Below are 13,203 nucleotides of genomic sequence, written 5' to 3' on the forward strand. Positions count from 1 at the left end.
TCACTCACTGTCCAGCTCCCTCCCTTCACCTCAGACGTTCTGGAACGTGGGGTGGGGGATGTCTGAACAGCCTCACTTCAAGGAGGCCAGGAGGCTGAGGCCGCACTTTAGAGGCCACGGCAGGTCTGCTGGTCACCTCGTTAGGCTCTGTATTTGAGGGGAGGGTGAAGAAACCAACAGGTTTGGTAACATCTTCTGCCTCTTCACAGGGGCCTCAGCTGCCCCCAACTACTTTCCTAGAAATCTCCTTTGACCAGAGTTCACAGACGGTGTGCATAGTCATGCTTTGGCCATCAAAGGGGTTTACATTTTTAAAATACGAAATTTCCCCTCCCCCTAATAAGATTCCAAATAAAAATCCAGACTTCTGCTTTCCCTAGAGAAATGGAAAGACCTAGCACCATTCCCACAGGGCAGCATTTGGCTGGGCTGAGCTGCCTGTGCAGGATGGGCTGCTTGCTTCCTGGTTTGCCACAGGCCCCACCACTCCCTTTTATCCCTGCCCTACTTCACTCATTTGGGTTTCCCATCTGGCCCTTTAGGCACTTGGGTTTGCCCTAGACTAGGAGTTGGCAAACTTTTTCCGTCAAGAGCCAGATGGTCTCTGTCACTACTCTGTTCTGCAGTCGTGGGGCAAAAGCAGCCAAGGCATAAATGAATGGGCATGGCTGTGTTCCAATAAAACTTTATTTACAAAAATAGGCAGCGGCCAGGCTTGGTCCACAGACTGTAGTTTGCGGATCTCTGTCCTAAACCATCATTTGTCCACGAGGCCTTGGACCGAGTGCTCTGTTGACTCCCCAGGTCATGGCAGGGCCTTCGGGAACCCGGGTGGGGTGGACTTCAGAAGTCTTTCTCAGGCCTGTGGGGCCGAAGCACTGGGTGAGGGAGAGGGTTTGAGGCAGGAGATACCTGAAGCCATTATCTCATCTTAGGTTAACACGGATTCCTGGGCTCACTCAGGAGCCAGCAGCTCTCAATCTCCAGGGCATCAGAATCACCTGGGGCACTTGTTTAACTCCTAGACCCCTGACCCTCCAGAAGGTTCAGTGAATCTGCACTGGGGGTTGATCAAGTCTGTTCTCGCAGGAGGCCAGGATGGCCTTGACTCCAGATCTCCACATCTTGGCAGAAGTGGAGGCTCTCAGGGACAGAGGGGAGCTTGGTGACTAAGCCAGTGACATCCTTTTGCAGATAAACAGTCTATAGAGAGACCTGACTTGCCCAAGGTCACTTTTCATCTCGAGTTTCTGGCAAGTAGTTGGGGGCAGGTGGATGGTTCAGGGAATACTTCTTTCTGAGAGGTCCTCCCCGCCTTCATGTGCGCCCAGCAATGCAAAGATGGTGGCCAAGCTGCAGGCTGTGTGGGGCGGAGGGGCGGGGGGGCTGGTGCCAGGCCCCCACATCCGGGGCTGCTGCCTGTGTTCTCCTGATAGGCCCCGGCCCGTCACGGCGCCCGAGTTCTTGGGGGGAGGAAGCAAGAAGCTGGAGGATGTAGCCATGCCTATCTCCGGAGTCCAGGGCGGCGGGTGACTTGGGAGAGCAGGCTTGGGGGCCATGCGGAACGCTGCCACGTCTGTGTTTACCCAAATACCAGATGTTTTTCAAGCATGGGCTTTGAGGACCTACTGGGTGTGCAGAAGGGACGCACAGCTCGGGGGAGGTTGTGTCAAGAGCATTCCTGAGTCCTGGGGACAAAGGCTGGTTCCAGGGTACAGAGGGACCGAGTCCAGCATCCTCACCCATCACCACCACCACGCAGGCCACAGCTCCTGTGTGAGCCCAGAGGGCAGCTCACAGTCAAAGCCCCAGCTGGGAAAAGAGTTCCAGAATGTTCTAAGAGCCTAGACACAGGCTCCAGACACCAGGCCCTGGAAACCCCCGACTCCACGTGCCCTTCGAGAGCTGGGAAGGGGGCAGGACCTGGGGAGCAGTCTGGGCCTGAGGCCCCGGGCCCATCGGTTCTGTCTGTCGTGAGGGCTGAGTGCCCCGCCGGGGGTGTCAAAGCAGCAGGCACAGCCGGGGGTGTTTCTGCCGCTGCGCTTTCTTCAGAGCACTGAGGGCCACCTTGGCGGCCTCTCGGAAGACGTCCTCCACGTTCTCCCGAAACTTGGCGGAACATTCCAGGTAGAGGGCAGCTCGGATCTGCTCACAGGCGCTCTGGCCCTGGGTGGGGGGAGGGGCTGGGATTAGACAAGGGGCCTGGGGAGACCCCCTCACAGATCTGGGGACTCTCAGGGTGGAGGCCTTTGGGTGGGCCCCCCTTCCCATCCCAGGGCCAGCACCCCCGCTGTGTGTGTGGATGGAACATAAGTTTGGTGTGGCCCTTGGGCTGCAGCTGCTGGGAGAAGCCCATCCTGGTCCCCACCCCCACTCCTCAGCTTCGGGCAGAGGCGGGGCTGACTCCAGCCCAGAACTGGGGTGGGCTGTGGTGTCTGCCAGGCCTATGAGAAGAGCTGAAGGCCTCAAGACCAAAGGCCTTGCTATATGCCTCTCCCTGCTCAAGTTAGGCAACTGAGCTGGCTGCTAGAGTAAAAAAAGAAAAACTTTATTTCTAAACTTTATTAATGCCTATTCCTTTTTATTAAACTTAATTAGTTTCCCTTTGTGTTCCTTTTATTCTCCCCTGCGTCACCCAGAAGGCCGCAGGGTTTGGTCAGGCTGCTGAAAGGAAGCCTGCTTTCCAACACGGGGCTGCCCATCCAGGCCCTGGGGGGATGGGACAGGCTGGTGGTTAAAGGTCCAGGCTGTGGCTCCACTTCAGGTTAGCTGTGTGACCCTGGGCAAGCTATTTACCCTCTCTGAGTCTCAACCTCTCCCCTGAAAAATGGGGGATGCTAATAGTACCCACCTCAGGTTATAAGGATTAAATATGGTAAGTAATGGAAAGTGTTCAAATGTGCTATTGATAATAATATTTTAAAATTATTATTCTTAGCATCCTGCTGGCTTCAGCTCCCAAAAAGCCACTAAGGCACACCAGATGCAGGGGCCACAGGCCTGGGAGGCTTTTCGGCCATGGCTGTGCCTAGGGACCTGGGGTCCTGGCTGGGGGGCAGGGACTGGGGAGGGGGCCCCAGCCCACCTGTGTGTAGGTGATGGGCTCCAGCTGAGCCGCCCGCAGCTTGCGCAGCTGCTCCTTGTCCTTCCTCAGGTCAGTCTTGCAGCCGATGAGCACCATGGGGGTCCCACGGCAGAAATGCGTGACCTCAGGGAACCACTGTGGAAGGAGAGGAAGGAGAAGGCGGGCATCAGGGCTGGGGCCCACGCGTGGCCCCACCCCCAGAGGCAGGCGGGTGGGGAGATGGGCCTCACCTTGATGAGGACATTGTCATAGCTGGTGGGGTTCATGACATCATAGCAGATGAGCACGAGGTGGGTGTTCTGGTAGGACAGGGGCCGCAGCCGGTCATAATCTTCCTGCCCTGAAACCAGACAGCAGGTGCGGGTCAGGGAGGCGCCACTTGTCCACCTGAGTCCCCTGCCTGGGTTCAGGTGGGTGAGAGGCTGCGGTCTCCTGGGCAAGCAACTCTTAGTTTCCTCATCTGTCAAACAGAGGTGGCAGCCCACAGTCCTGGACAGTAGCAAGGATTATGCCACGGGATAAACGCCATGCACGCTCAGAGGTGGGCCTGATTGCCAGTAAGTGCTGGAAAAACGACTAGCGGTTGGTGACGATTACCTCTCCCTCCCACCACCCTGCCCGGGTGCTCAGGTTTACAGCAGACTCCGAAGCCAAATCCCTTCCCTCCCTGGAGATTCAGACCAGTGGGGCTGGGTGGGCCCAGGACGCTGCAGTTAACCATGGACGGTGGCCCTCCTCCGGGCTGAGAGGTGCATGGCCTCTGGTTGGAACGACTGCCATTATGACCAGTGCTGGGAGGAGGGTGGGAGGACTGCCGGAGGCGACAAGCACGCCCCCTCCCAAGTCCACCCGGCACAGCGGTTGTCAACCCCACTGCACACTAGACTCGCCAGGGAGAGCTGACCGCTCCTGGCTCAGCTGGATCATAACCCAAGGCTGGGCTTGGGTAACAGTGGGTTTGCTTTAAAAAAAAAAACCACTTTTTTTTAATACTGACAGTTTCAAACCTACATAAAAATTGCAAAAAAGCGTGCAGAGAACTCCCTTACCCAGATTCACCGAATGTTCACATTTTGCCCTGTTGCTTTATCTGTAGACAAACCCTCTGAACCACGTAAGAGGTAACAGGAGAACTTCAGCTGCTTTACCCGCCAGGGAGAGTTCACATGTGGTTTTTCTAAGAACAAGGACATCCTCTCACCTACCTCAGTATAAGTATCAAACTCAGACACCAACACTGTATTCTAATCCAATCCACAGGCCGTGTTCAGATTTTACCTACACTAATGTCCTGTAGTAGTTTTTCTCCCTGGTCCAGAAGCAGGCCCAGGATTAGGCGCTACACTTGGTAATCAGGCCCCAGTATTTTTGAAAAACTCCCACATAGAGAAGTGAGAAACTTTCAGGCCCATTGGCGACTCCCAGCCACCACTGACTCCCAGCCACCACTGCAGAAAGACTCGGTTGGTGACTTCCTTCCTGGGAACACAGAACATGGAATCCCTGCCCCTCCCTCCAGCCTGTGGGTGCCTGCCCCCTGCTCCCTCCCTGCCAAAGGCCCCTCAGGACAAGTGGCCTCTCTAGTCAGCCTGCCCCCTGCTCTCTCCCTGCCAAAGGCCCTTCAGGACAAGTGGCCTCTCCAGTGAGCACAGACAGGCCAAGTCAGCTCCAAGATCCCTGCTGATGATGGGGTACAGCCACCATCTCCTCCCCACTGGCTCCCCCGCAACCCAGGGATACCTGAGCAGTGCAGTGACCTGTGATCCAGTTATAACGATGGCTGGGCCATCCTCAGGCCCTTCATGCCCTTAACAGCACAAAGCTGCAGAAATCCTTGTAGGACAGTGGAAAACCGGCCCAATATGCTAGTCCAGCCCATCTCCTCCTCTTTCCACACACGCCCCCAAATTCTCCCCTGTCCTAACCTTTGTCCACATCTTCCTAGACCTGTGCTATCCGATGTGGCTATTTAATTGGCATTAAAAATTTAGGCTCTCCATTGCACTGGCTACATTTCAAGTGATTAATTGCCAGACGGGGCCAGTGGCTAGCGTAATGGGCGGTACAGGTGCAGACCACTTCCATCATTGTGGTAAGTTCTGTGGGACAGCATCCTCATCCAAGCCACTGTCTGTCTCCTGCTGCCCCTCAGTCCGTTCCCCACTGGGCAGCTGGAGGGATCTTAAAACACAGGTAAAATCATGCTCCCTCTCCCCTCAACTGGAACACCTTCAGTGGCTCCTTACTGCCCTTTGTAGGAAATCCAAGCATCTCCCGGTGGCCCACGTGGCTGGCGCCCCCGCCCCCCGACTTCATCTCCCTCTCTCCTGCCCTCCTCACTCACTGCGGTCCAGCCAAGGTGGCCTCCTTGCTGTTTCTCAACCAACCAAGCTCTCGTGCCACACCTGGGATGTGTTTCCCTCATCCCTCCCCCCCATTTTCTTCCTAGCACTTTACTTTTAAACATTCAGGCTGACCATCCACAGGATCAGCACCTTCGCTCTCCCTCTATTTATGGATAATACCACCTTGTACTTCACACTTCTGAGAGGGACTTTGCCTGCGCAGGATTAAGAAATCTCTACAACCAGCATCTGATCCACTAAGTCAGGGAACTTCCGAATACCTCCATTTACAGATAAGGAAACGTGAAATGACCTGCCTGAGGTCACCGAATCGCAGCCAGGACTGACCCCCAGTTCCTTCAATTCCAAGGCCAGCATTCTTGCAATGCTCCCTTCTGCTTTGTAGTGCGGAAAACAGGTCCCGGGCCTCTACGATGTAACAGTGCGGCTCATAATTCTGGCCTAACATACGTTCTGATTCCTTTTTAGAAATCTGGCAGGAAAAGACAGTGGTTGTAAAACAGGGCTACTGTGTTCTGATGTCTTGCTGGGCTGCCCTCAGACAGGCCTTCCCTGGCCGCTCCAAGTCTGTCCCCGCCCTGCCTGTCCCTACCTGTCCTCACTCACTCGCTTGTTCACTGCCTGTCTCCCCAGGGACTGTGAGCACCCTAAGGGCAGGGGCCATGCCTGTCCTTGAAAAGCGTTCCCAGCACCTGGCAGGTGTCCAGTCACTACTGGCTGGTAGGTTTTTCTGAAGTTGTTCAAGTCTTGTCAGATGCAGCAGAGACAAGGGCTGAGATGTGCCACCGGGTTTAGCAGTTACAGCCTGTGATGATTTCAGCAGGTTGATGAGGGCAGAAGTCAGGCTGCAGCGGGTGGAAGGAGGGAGTCAGACCAAGCCTGCTCCCATGCAGGAGCTCTGTGCCCTCTTCTAGAAGGCTCTCCCCAGGTAGCGGTGAGGCTCACTCCCTCCTTTTCCTTCAGGCCTCTGCAGAAGTGTTACCTCTTCCTAGAGAACTTTCCAAATGCTCTGAAACAAGAGCCTCCTTTGCAGTCTGTCCCATGACTGACTGTGGCTTTATTTTTCTTCCTAACAAGTGTCACTACCTGATTTCACCTTTTTTTTTTTTTTTTTTTGGTATTCCTCAGGAGCACGTAAGCCCCCTGAGGACAGGGCCATCTCTGTACTGGTCACTGTTACATCCCCTGAGACACAGACAAGCTCAAAAAACATTTGGGGAATGAGTGAACAAATGTGTGGGTGAGTAAAGTGTAATGATGATCTCTGTGGCTTTCAGGTGTGCAAGGGCATTTCAATGCCATCACCTGTATTAATTTAAGCAGTCACTCTGGGAGGGACGCTGGGCAGGGCAAGTGCTTCCTGTTAGGAGCCCACGTGGGTGGCCAAGGCAGGCCTTTTTCAAGGTCATAGACCTCCTGGGAGCTGAAGCACCAACTCAGAGCCCAGCTCCAAGGTCTGCTGCCTGCCCAGCCACTCTAAAAGCTCCAATTCTCCCGAGGGAGCCTTCCCCAGTCTTTCCAATTGGGACTTAACCTCTGGACCTCAGTTTTCTCATCTGTGAAATGGATATGTGAGGAGCAGGTGAGCCTTGATAGTAATAAAAATGGTCACTACCAGCAATATTTATCAGCAGTGCTCACTCTTTGCATGCCAGGCCCCATTCAAAGCCCTTTACCTGCACAGACTCCTCATTCCTCACTACCTGGTCTGGACAAGGTAGCGCTATTGTTATCCCCATCTTACAGATGCAGAAACGGAAGCACAGAGAGGTGAAGTGACTTGCCCAAAGTCACACAGCCAAACGGAAGACTTGTAAGGGACAGAGGACTACAGGTAAAACTATATTGGGGTGCCTCCCTCTGAGGACAGAAGGTGGGAGCGGTCCTCACCCTGCAAGCCCCAGCCCTGACCTGGTGAGGGAAAGGCTGCCAACACCAGCATTTCAGGAGAGGGAGGGACCCTGGGAGAGGATGGGCAGCCAGCCCAGATCCCAGCTCCTTCTCCAGGTTGCCTTCTTGGCTGGACGGCGCCTGGCTCAGCTTTCCCAGGAGTCAGTATGCGCCTCCACACAGGGACCAGGCCTGCAGGTGATGGACTTCTGGGTGCTGCTGGCCTCGTGTCCCTCGGGAGGGTGGAGTCAGGAGAGCCAGGCTCCACTCAGACTCACATTCCATGATCTTGGCACCTTTCTTCTCTGCGCCTCATTTTCCTTATCTGGAAAAGGGGGTGATAACCTTGCCCTTGAAACTGGAAGTAAAGGATTGAGCAATTCTGGGCAAAGGTGTGGGCCTGTGGTTACAACTGAAACAGAAACTCCCAAGGACAGGGGCCTGCGGAGGAAATTGTAACCCCTGATCTTTGGACCCAGCAGCTTTAGGGGGCCTGTCAGCCACAAGGTGATAGAATGACACTTCCCCATTTAGCACAGTGATGCCAAGGCTTAAAGGGGCACGTCATCTGCCCAGGGGTGAACAGGGGTCCCAGTCTGGCCTCTGCGGGTGGGCTGGAGAGGTTGAAAAATATGTCGATTTATGTGCAAAAGGATGCATTTGCTTCTGGAGAGGAAAGGTCTTCTGGGTCATGGCTCCCCTTGAAGCAGCCCATCTTCCTGAAGTTGGTGGTAGTGTGGGGCAGGAGGAAGTGAGGCTCTGGCCTTAAGTGAGGCTGCTTCCTTTGCGGGAAGGAGCTCTGCCCTGGCAGTCATCTTCCCTGGGGCAGGGTCTCTAAGGCCTGGAGCTGGGTTCAGGAGACTTGTCACTGGGCCACATTGGCCCTCAAATCTGCTGGAGGATAGCCACAGGGCATGTAGTTCCCAGCTCCAGCCGGGGTGGGGGATTGGTCAGGACAAGGGTGCAGGCAGAAGGGGAAGCTGCCAGAAGAGGAACATACTTTTACTAGTGCTGCTGGGTCCCACCCACCTGCGTTTCCTCTGGGGCTGGGGCAGCCCTGGCCCGGAGTACAGACCAAGTTCCGACAGACCTGCAGGATCTGCTCCCCGGTCCCCAGGGCTCCTGGCTCCTAGACACCCCTCCTGTCCCTGATTCCTGTCTTAGTAACTGCTTTGCCCCCCTTTTCCTATCTCAGGCTGGGAAGGGGGACCACAGCTCCCCACCTCCCGGGGGCAACTCCACCCCATCCTATGATGCCCCAACCCTGGGCCCCACCCAAGGCCCAGACAGCTCTGCTCTGGTTGGTGTCTTAACATCTCACCTCGCCCTGCCTCCCTTCTCTATGCCCAGGAAACTTCAGACTTTACCACAGCTTCCTGCCTCTGAGGGTGTCAGGGTACAGCCCCCGCCTTCCTTCACCTCTGCACACCGAGAGCTCCGTCACCCCTCCAGCCACCCTCCCGCCGCTGCGGTGTCTGTAACTGCTTCCGCAGGATGGAGACAAGTAGCCAGACTGTCCTCCCACGTGGACCCCCGTGGCTGAGGTCCTGGGTGTGGAGAAATACAGCATCCCGGAGGCCACCCCATCCCGGAGCTCTGGGCACCACTGGTTGATGGGAAAGATGCTCCCCTGCCCCCTGCCCTCCACCATGGGGTCTAGCCCATCAGGTTCTAGAACCTTCTACAACTACCTTTACTAGACTCATCTCCAGTTCGGCCACTCTCGTCACCCTCTTAGTCTTTATCTCTCTTGAGCTGGTCACCTGGCCATCCTTCCTTCCACTTTCTCCTGATATCTGTCTGCCCTACAGGCAGAGACAAATCTTATCTTTATCGCAAAGGACTTTCTCCAAGGATGTCTCTACATCTAGGTCTCATCTTCATTCATTCATTCATTCATTCTGCAAGCCTTGCTCCAGGACAAACACTGCGCTAGGTACTGGCGTGTGGAAGAGGAATGACACAGTCCTTCCTCCTTCATGCTCCTCCTGACAGTGGGGCTTCCCGGCGGAAGACCCTTGGGGGAGCACTCACGTCTCTCCCCCCCTGGAGTATCTCTCCTGGGGCTGTCCTGCCTGCAGTGTGGCCAGCCTACTCTCCCGGGGACTCCACTGACAGGTTCAAACCCCAGTGCTGCTTTTCTGTTGCCTGGAACAGTCCTGCTGGAAAAGCACGGGTGGGGGCCAGCACAAAACTCTGCAGGCCATAGATTCAGAAGAACAGGCCTGGGCTCGGGCCTGGGCCTGAAGGCGGGGGTTAAAAAATCACAATGACAGCAGGTACTGAGCTCTTCCTGTGCTAAGCGCTGCACATCACATGGATCTGATTTAACCTTCAGGGCTATTTTGACCCTGATTATAGAGGAGGAAACTGAGGCCCAGGTGTCGCCTGTGACACATAGCCAGGGGAGCTGGCATCAAAGCCCAGGTCTGACTACAAAGTATGCGGAGCAGCAGGAAACTGTGGATGAGGTTCTCACTGCCTGGGTCACCGCTTGATGACTCCATCCCTCCCACAGCAGCTCTTAGTGAAAGTCCTGCCTTATAACAAGTAGAAGCTTTCCAGAACCTCCACGTGATAACCGACCCTGGTAAGTTCTTTGAGCATCTTTCTCTGGGTGAGGCCAGAAAGGCCAGAAGTGGTCCCTGCTCTGGATCTGACAGAGGAGGCTGCAATGAACAGCGAACCCCGAGGATCTGACTGGAGAAATTCTGAGAGCAGAGGGAGGAGAGAGTAAAATCAACCCTCTGATTCTCCCTGCCTCACCAGCACTCCACCCACAAGGTGGGGTTAATGAACCTGTCCCTACCTGGGTCCCGGACAGGAAGCATGTGAAACCAAAAGTGTCCCAGACACATCATGATGTTTACTGTTCCTGTGGCCACACCCTTGGGAATTCCTCAGACGCCTGTGGCTCTCCCAGTTCACAGGGCTAGAGGTACGGCCGTGTTCTAGGGCTGGCCCTGCTGGACCCTCGGCCAACAAGAGAGGGTCCTTGGAGGCCACTGTATTGGGGACACACCCATATAGTAAAGTCAGGAATGGAGGAGGGGTCTGAGGTTGAGAGTCCCGCTTTCCCCATTCTCTCCAGGGTGGAATGAGAGATGCCACTGGCAGCCTTATGGAGGGGTGGGGTTGGAGGGTGGTCGTGGATTTGGGCCCCATCCAAGGCCAGTTGGAAGACTTTACCTCATACATATAAGGCTTGGCTGACAGGGGAAGGGGCACCTGATGACATGGTTCCATGCAGGTCACGAAACACTGAGTCACAGAGGCTGGGTGAGGCTCCAAGTGGGGACCCCGACCTTTGCTCCCCAGTGTTGATTCAGCTCAGTAGGAATCAGGGAAGGATGGAAGCTCCCCAAGGGTAAGGCAGTATTACCCAAATCCTCCCATTGGTGGCTGTTCGCCTCCCACCCAACCCCCAACAATAGGAATGCTGGTGACTGTGACGCAATTAGCATAAATACGCTTGCCTTAGGAGCTGCAGGTGGCAGAGAGAATCTTATTTTGGCCATACATCCCCTAGAGCTCTGATCCTTTTCCAGTGCCCGGTTTCTTCCTAGGAAACTAGGAAGAAGCAGAACTGTAGCCACAGAATCATCGAAACACAGGCTCAAAATTGTAGATCACGAAATTCCAGAGCCATGCACCATAGCCCGTGGAAACCCAGACACATGGGACTCAGAATTTATATTTGCAGGGCTCTGGAGCCTCAGGACTGTGGGCCACAGAATCCGGGAGTCACAGGCTCCTTCCTATCTGTAGCCCAGAGTGTTCTAGAACATAGGACCCAGCAATGCAGCCCGCTGAATCCTAACACCAGGGGACTCAAATCCGCAGCCCAAGGAATCTTAAGAAACCACAGCATGTAATACACGAAATCCTGGAGCCATGGTAAAGCAGAAGCAGAGCCCACGGTTTTCGAGAACCACAGGAGAGGAACGAAGCTGGGAGCCCTCAACACATCAGAGCTAGAAGGGTGGCCCAGGAGACCACCTCCTCCAAATAACCTCCTTTAACAGAGGGAGCGACTCTGTCGGCCTCCAGTACCACTCAACGAGGCGGTGGTCAACCCGCTCCCAGCCAGCGCCCCTCCGCGGCCTCCAGGAGTAACGAGATGTCAGGTCCCGGGAGAGACTGGCGGGCGGGGATGCCCGGCGGGGGATGCCGGTCAGGGGAAGTCCTTCGGGCGGACCCGGACCCACTCAGCACAGGCGCACTCACCGGCGGTGTCGTAGAGGTTCAGGGTCACCTCCTTACTGCCCACTGTCACGCTGGCTGTATACTTCTCGAACACGGATGGGGCGTAGTGCTGTTGGAGAAGGGGTCGGGCTGGTTCTTAAGGGATGCGGCGCGGGGCCCAGGGTCCAGCTGGACCCCCATCCCCCACCTTCCATCTTCACCCCATCCAGCTCAGCCACCCGCACTCTGCCCGGCTCTGGAATTCCCGAGGGGGCGCCCTGGGGTGACGGCCACCTCTCAGTGCTCAGGACGCCGGGGACCCGGGGTCCAGGCTTGGGGCGTAGGCTTAAGCCCATCCTTCGCCCCTAGTGGTCCCAAGCCCTTCCCCCTCAACCCCAGCCTACCTGCCTCCATCCCCCCGGCGGGCCTCACCTCGGGGAAGGAGCCCTGGCTGTACACCATGAGCAGCGAAGTCTTGCCACAGCCGCCGTCGCCCACGATCACGATCTTCAGCTCCTTCCTGCCTGGGGCCGGGGTGGCGGTCGGGGCCGGGGCCCCAGGGGTGTCCATAGCCGGGAGCCGGCAGCACTGGCGGCAGCGCGCGCGGCAGAGAACTGGGGTTGAGCTATTGGGGGCGGGTACTGGGGGCGGGGCCAGGAGAAACCCCGCCCCCAAACCGACACCGCCTCCGCCAGGCAGCCAACCAGGCCGACCTCCCAGCCTCAATTTGACTTCCTGCTAGGGTCTCGGCCCAGTCTTCTCTTATTCACAGGGAAACTGAGGCAACTGACAAACGGAGTGCTCAGCAGCAAGCGTCGCTCCCATCTCACAGCTCGGCCCCCACCAGTAAGATCTGACCGCTTCCGCCCCTCCCCGCCGGCACTCTTGATTGGCAGACTCTGTCTTCCGGCAAGGACCCTCTGATTGGCCGATTCGGCCTTCTCCATCGGATAGACTCTTTGATTGGAGGATTGTCCACCCAGCACGCGGGTTCGAGGAGCCTTTGGTCTCAAGCTCTGGGGAAAGCCCCCCAGCTTTGTCCCGCCTCAACTCCGTGGTCTTGGGGAATTCCGCTCTGACCTCAGTTTCCCCCCATAATGTAGAGTCGGTGGTACCTGGGAAGATCTTGGCATGGGGGTGGTGTTTGCCTACCCGGTCTGGCCGTCTGGAAGCCTGTCTGTGTGCAGATTGGGGAATAGCGGTGCCGCTTACCTATTACCCCACCTCCCAAAGGTGGAGGTCTGTCGCCCTCTGCCGGGCAATCTCGGCGCGGTGGCTGAGAGAACAGGTGAACCACCGCGGAACCATACCCTTTCGAGGGTTGGCCCCAAACCACGCGGCCGGGAGGTTCTTTCTAGCAAGTACCAGAGGCGTGAACCAAGCAAGACACCGTTGAGAAGGGGACGGGGAAAGCCAGAGTAGATCTAGTTGAGATCAGCTGGGCCCCTTTGGTCCACCTTGGAGACTGATAGCCCCGCTCCCACCAAGAAATCTGTGTTCTCCAGCCAGCAGCCACACATATCCTTAATCCCAAGAATTCTCCCCAACCCTACCACCCCCTGACCAAAACTGCTATTTAATATTTATTCTGAACGGCTATTATCAGGGTGGCTGGATGAGACCACCCATGCCCCTAACCCTTCCCTTCCTGAGACCTCGGGGTGTCGTTTGCATAAA

General features: G+C 56.1%; 1 protein-coding gene across 1 annotated transcript; it reads right to left on the reverse strand.

The window, feature by feature from the left end:
- Positions 1-669: 669 nt before the first annotated feature.
- RHOF (ras homolog family member F, filopodia associated) lies at positions 670-12,501 on the reverse strand. The gene is made up of 5 exons (XM_006209513.4): positions 11,959-12,501; positions 11,569-11,656; positions 3,316-3,425; positions 3,086-3,220; positions 670-2,166 (listed from the first exon to the last, which is right to left on the reverse strand). The coding sequence occupies exons 1-5, from the start codon at positions 12,094-12,096 to the stop codon at positions 2,002-2,004; spliced, it is 636 nt and encodes a 211-aa protein (XP_006209575.1). The 5' UTR covers positions 12,097-12,501; the 3' UTR covers positions 670-2,001.
- Positions 12,502-13,203: the final 702 nt, after the last annotated feature.

This window comes from Vicugna pacos, chromosome 32 (assembly GCF_048564905.1).
Source record: "Vicugna pacos chromosome 32, VicPac4, whole genome shotgun sequence".
Lineage (NCBI taxonomy): Eukaryota > Metazoa > Chordata > Mammalia > Artiodactyla > Camelidae > Vicugna > Vicugna pacos.

Bases quoted from the DNA above. Each gene is read 5' to 3' on its own strand.
- RHOF (XM_006209513.4), bottom strand. From the start codon at position 12,096: ATGGACACCCCTGGGGCCCCGGCCCCGACCGCCACCCCGGCCCCAGGC. The intron at 11,657-11,958 runs GTGAGGCCCGCC...CTTCTCCAACAG, and splicing joins GCCAGGGCTCCTTCCCCGAG to CACTACGCCCCATCCGTGTT. The intron at 2,167-3,085 runs GTGGGCTGGGGC...CCCCCCACCCAG, and splicing joins AGCCCATCACCTACACACAG to GGCCAGAGCGCCTGTGAGCA.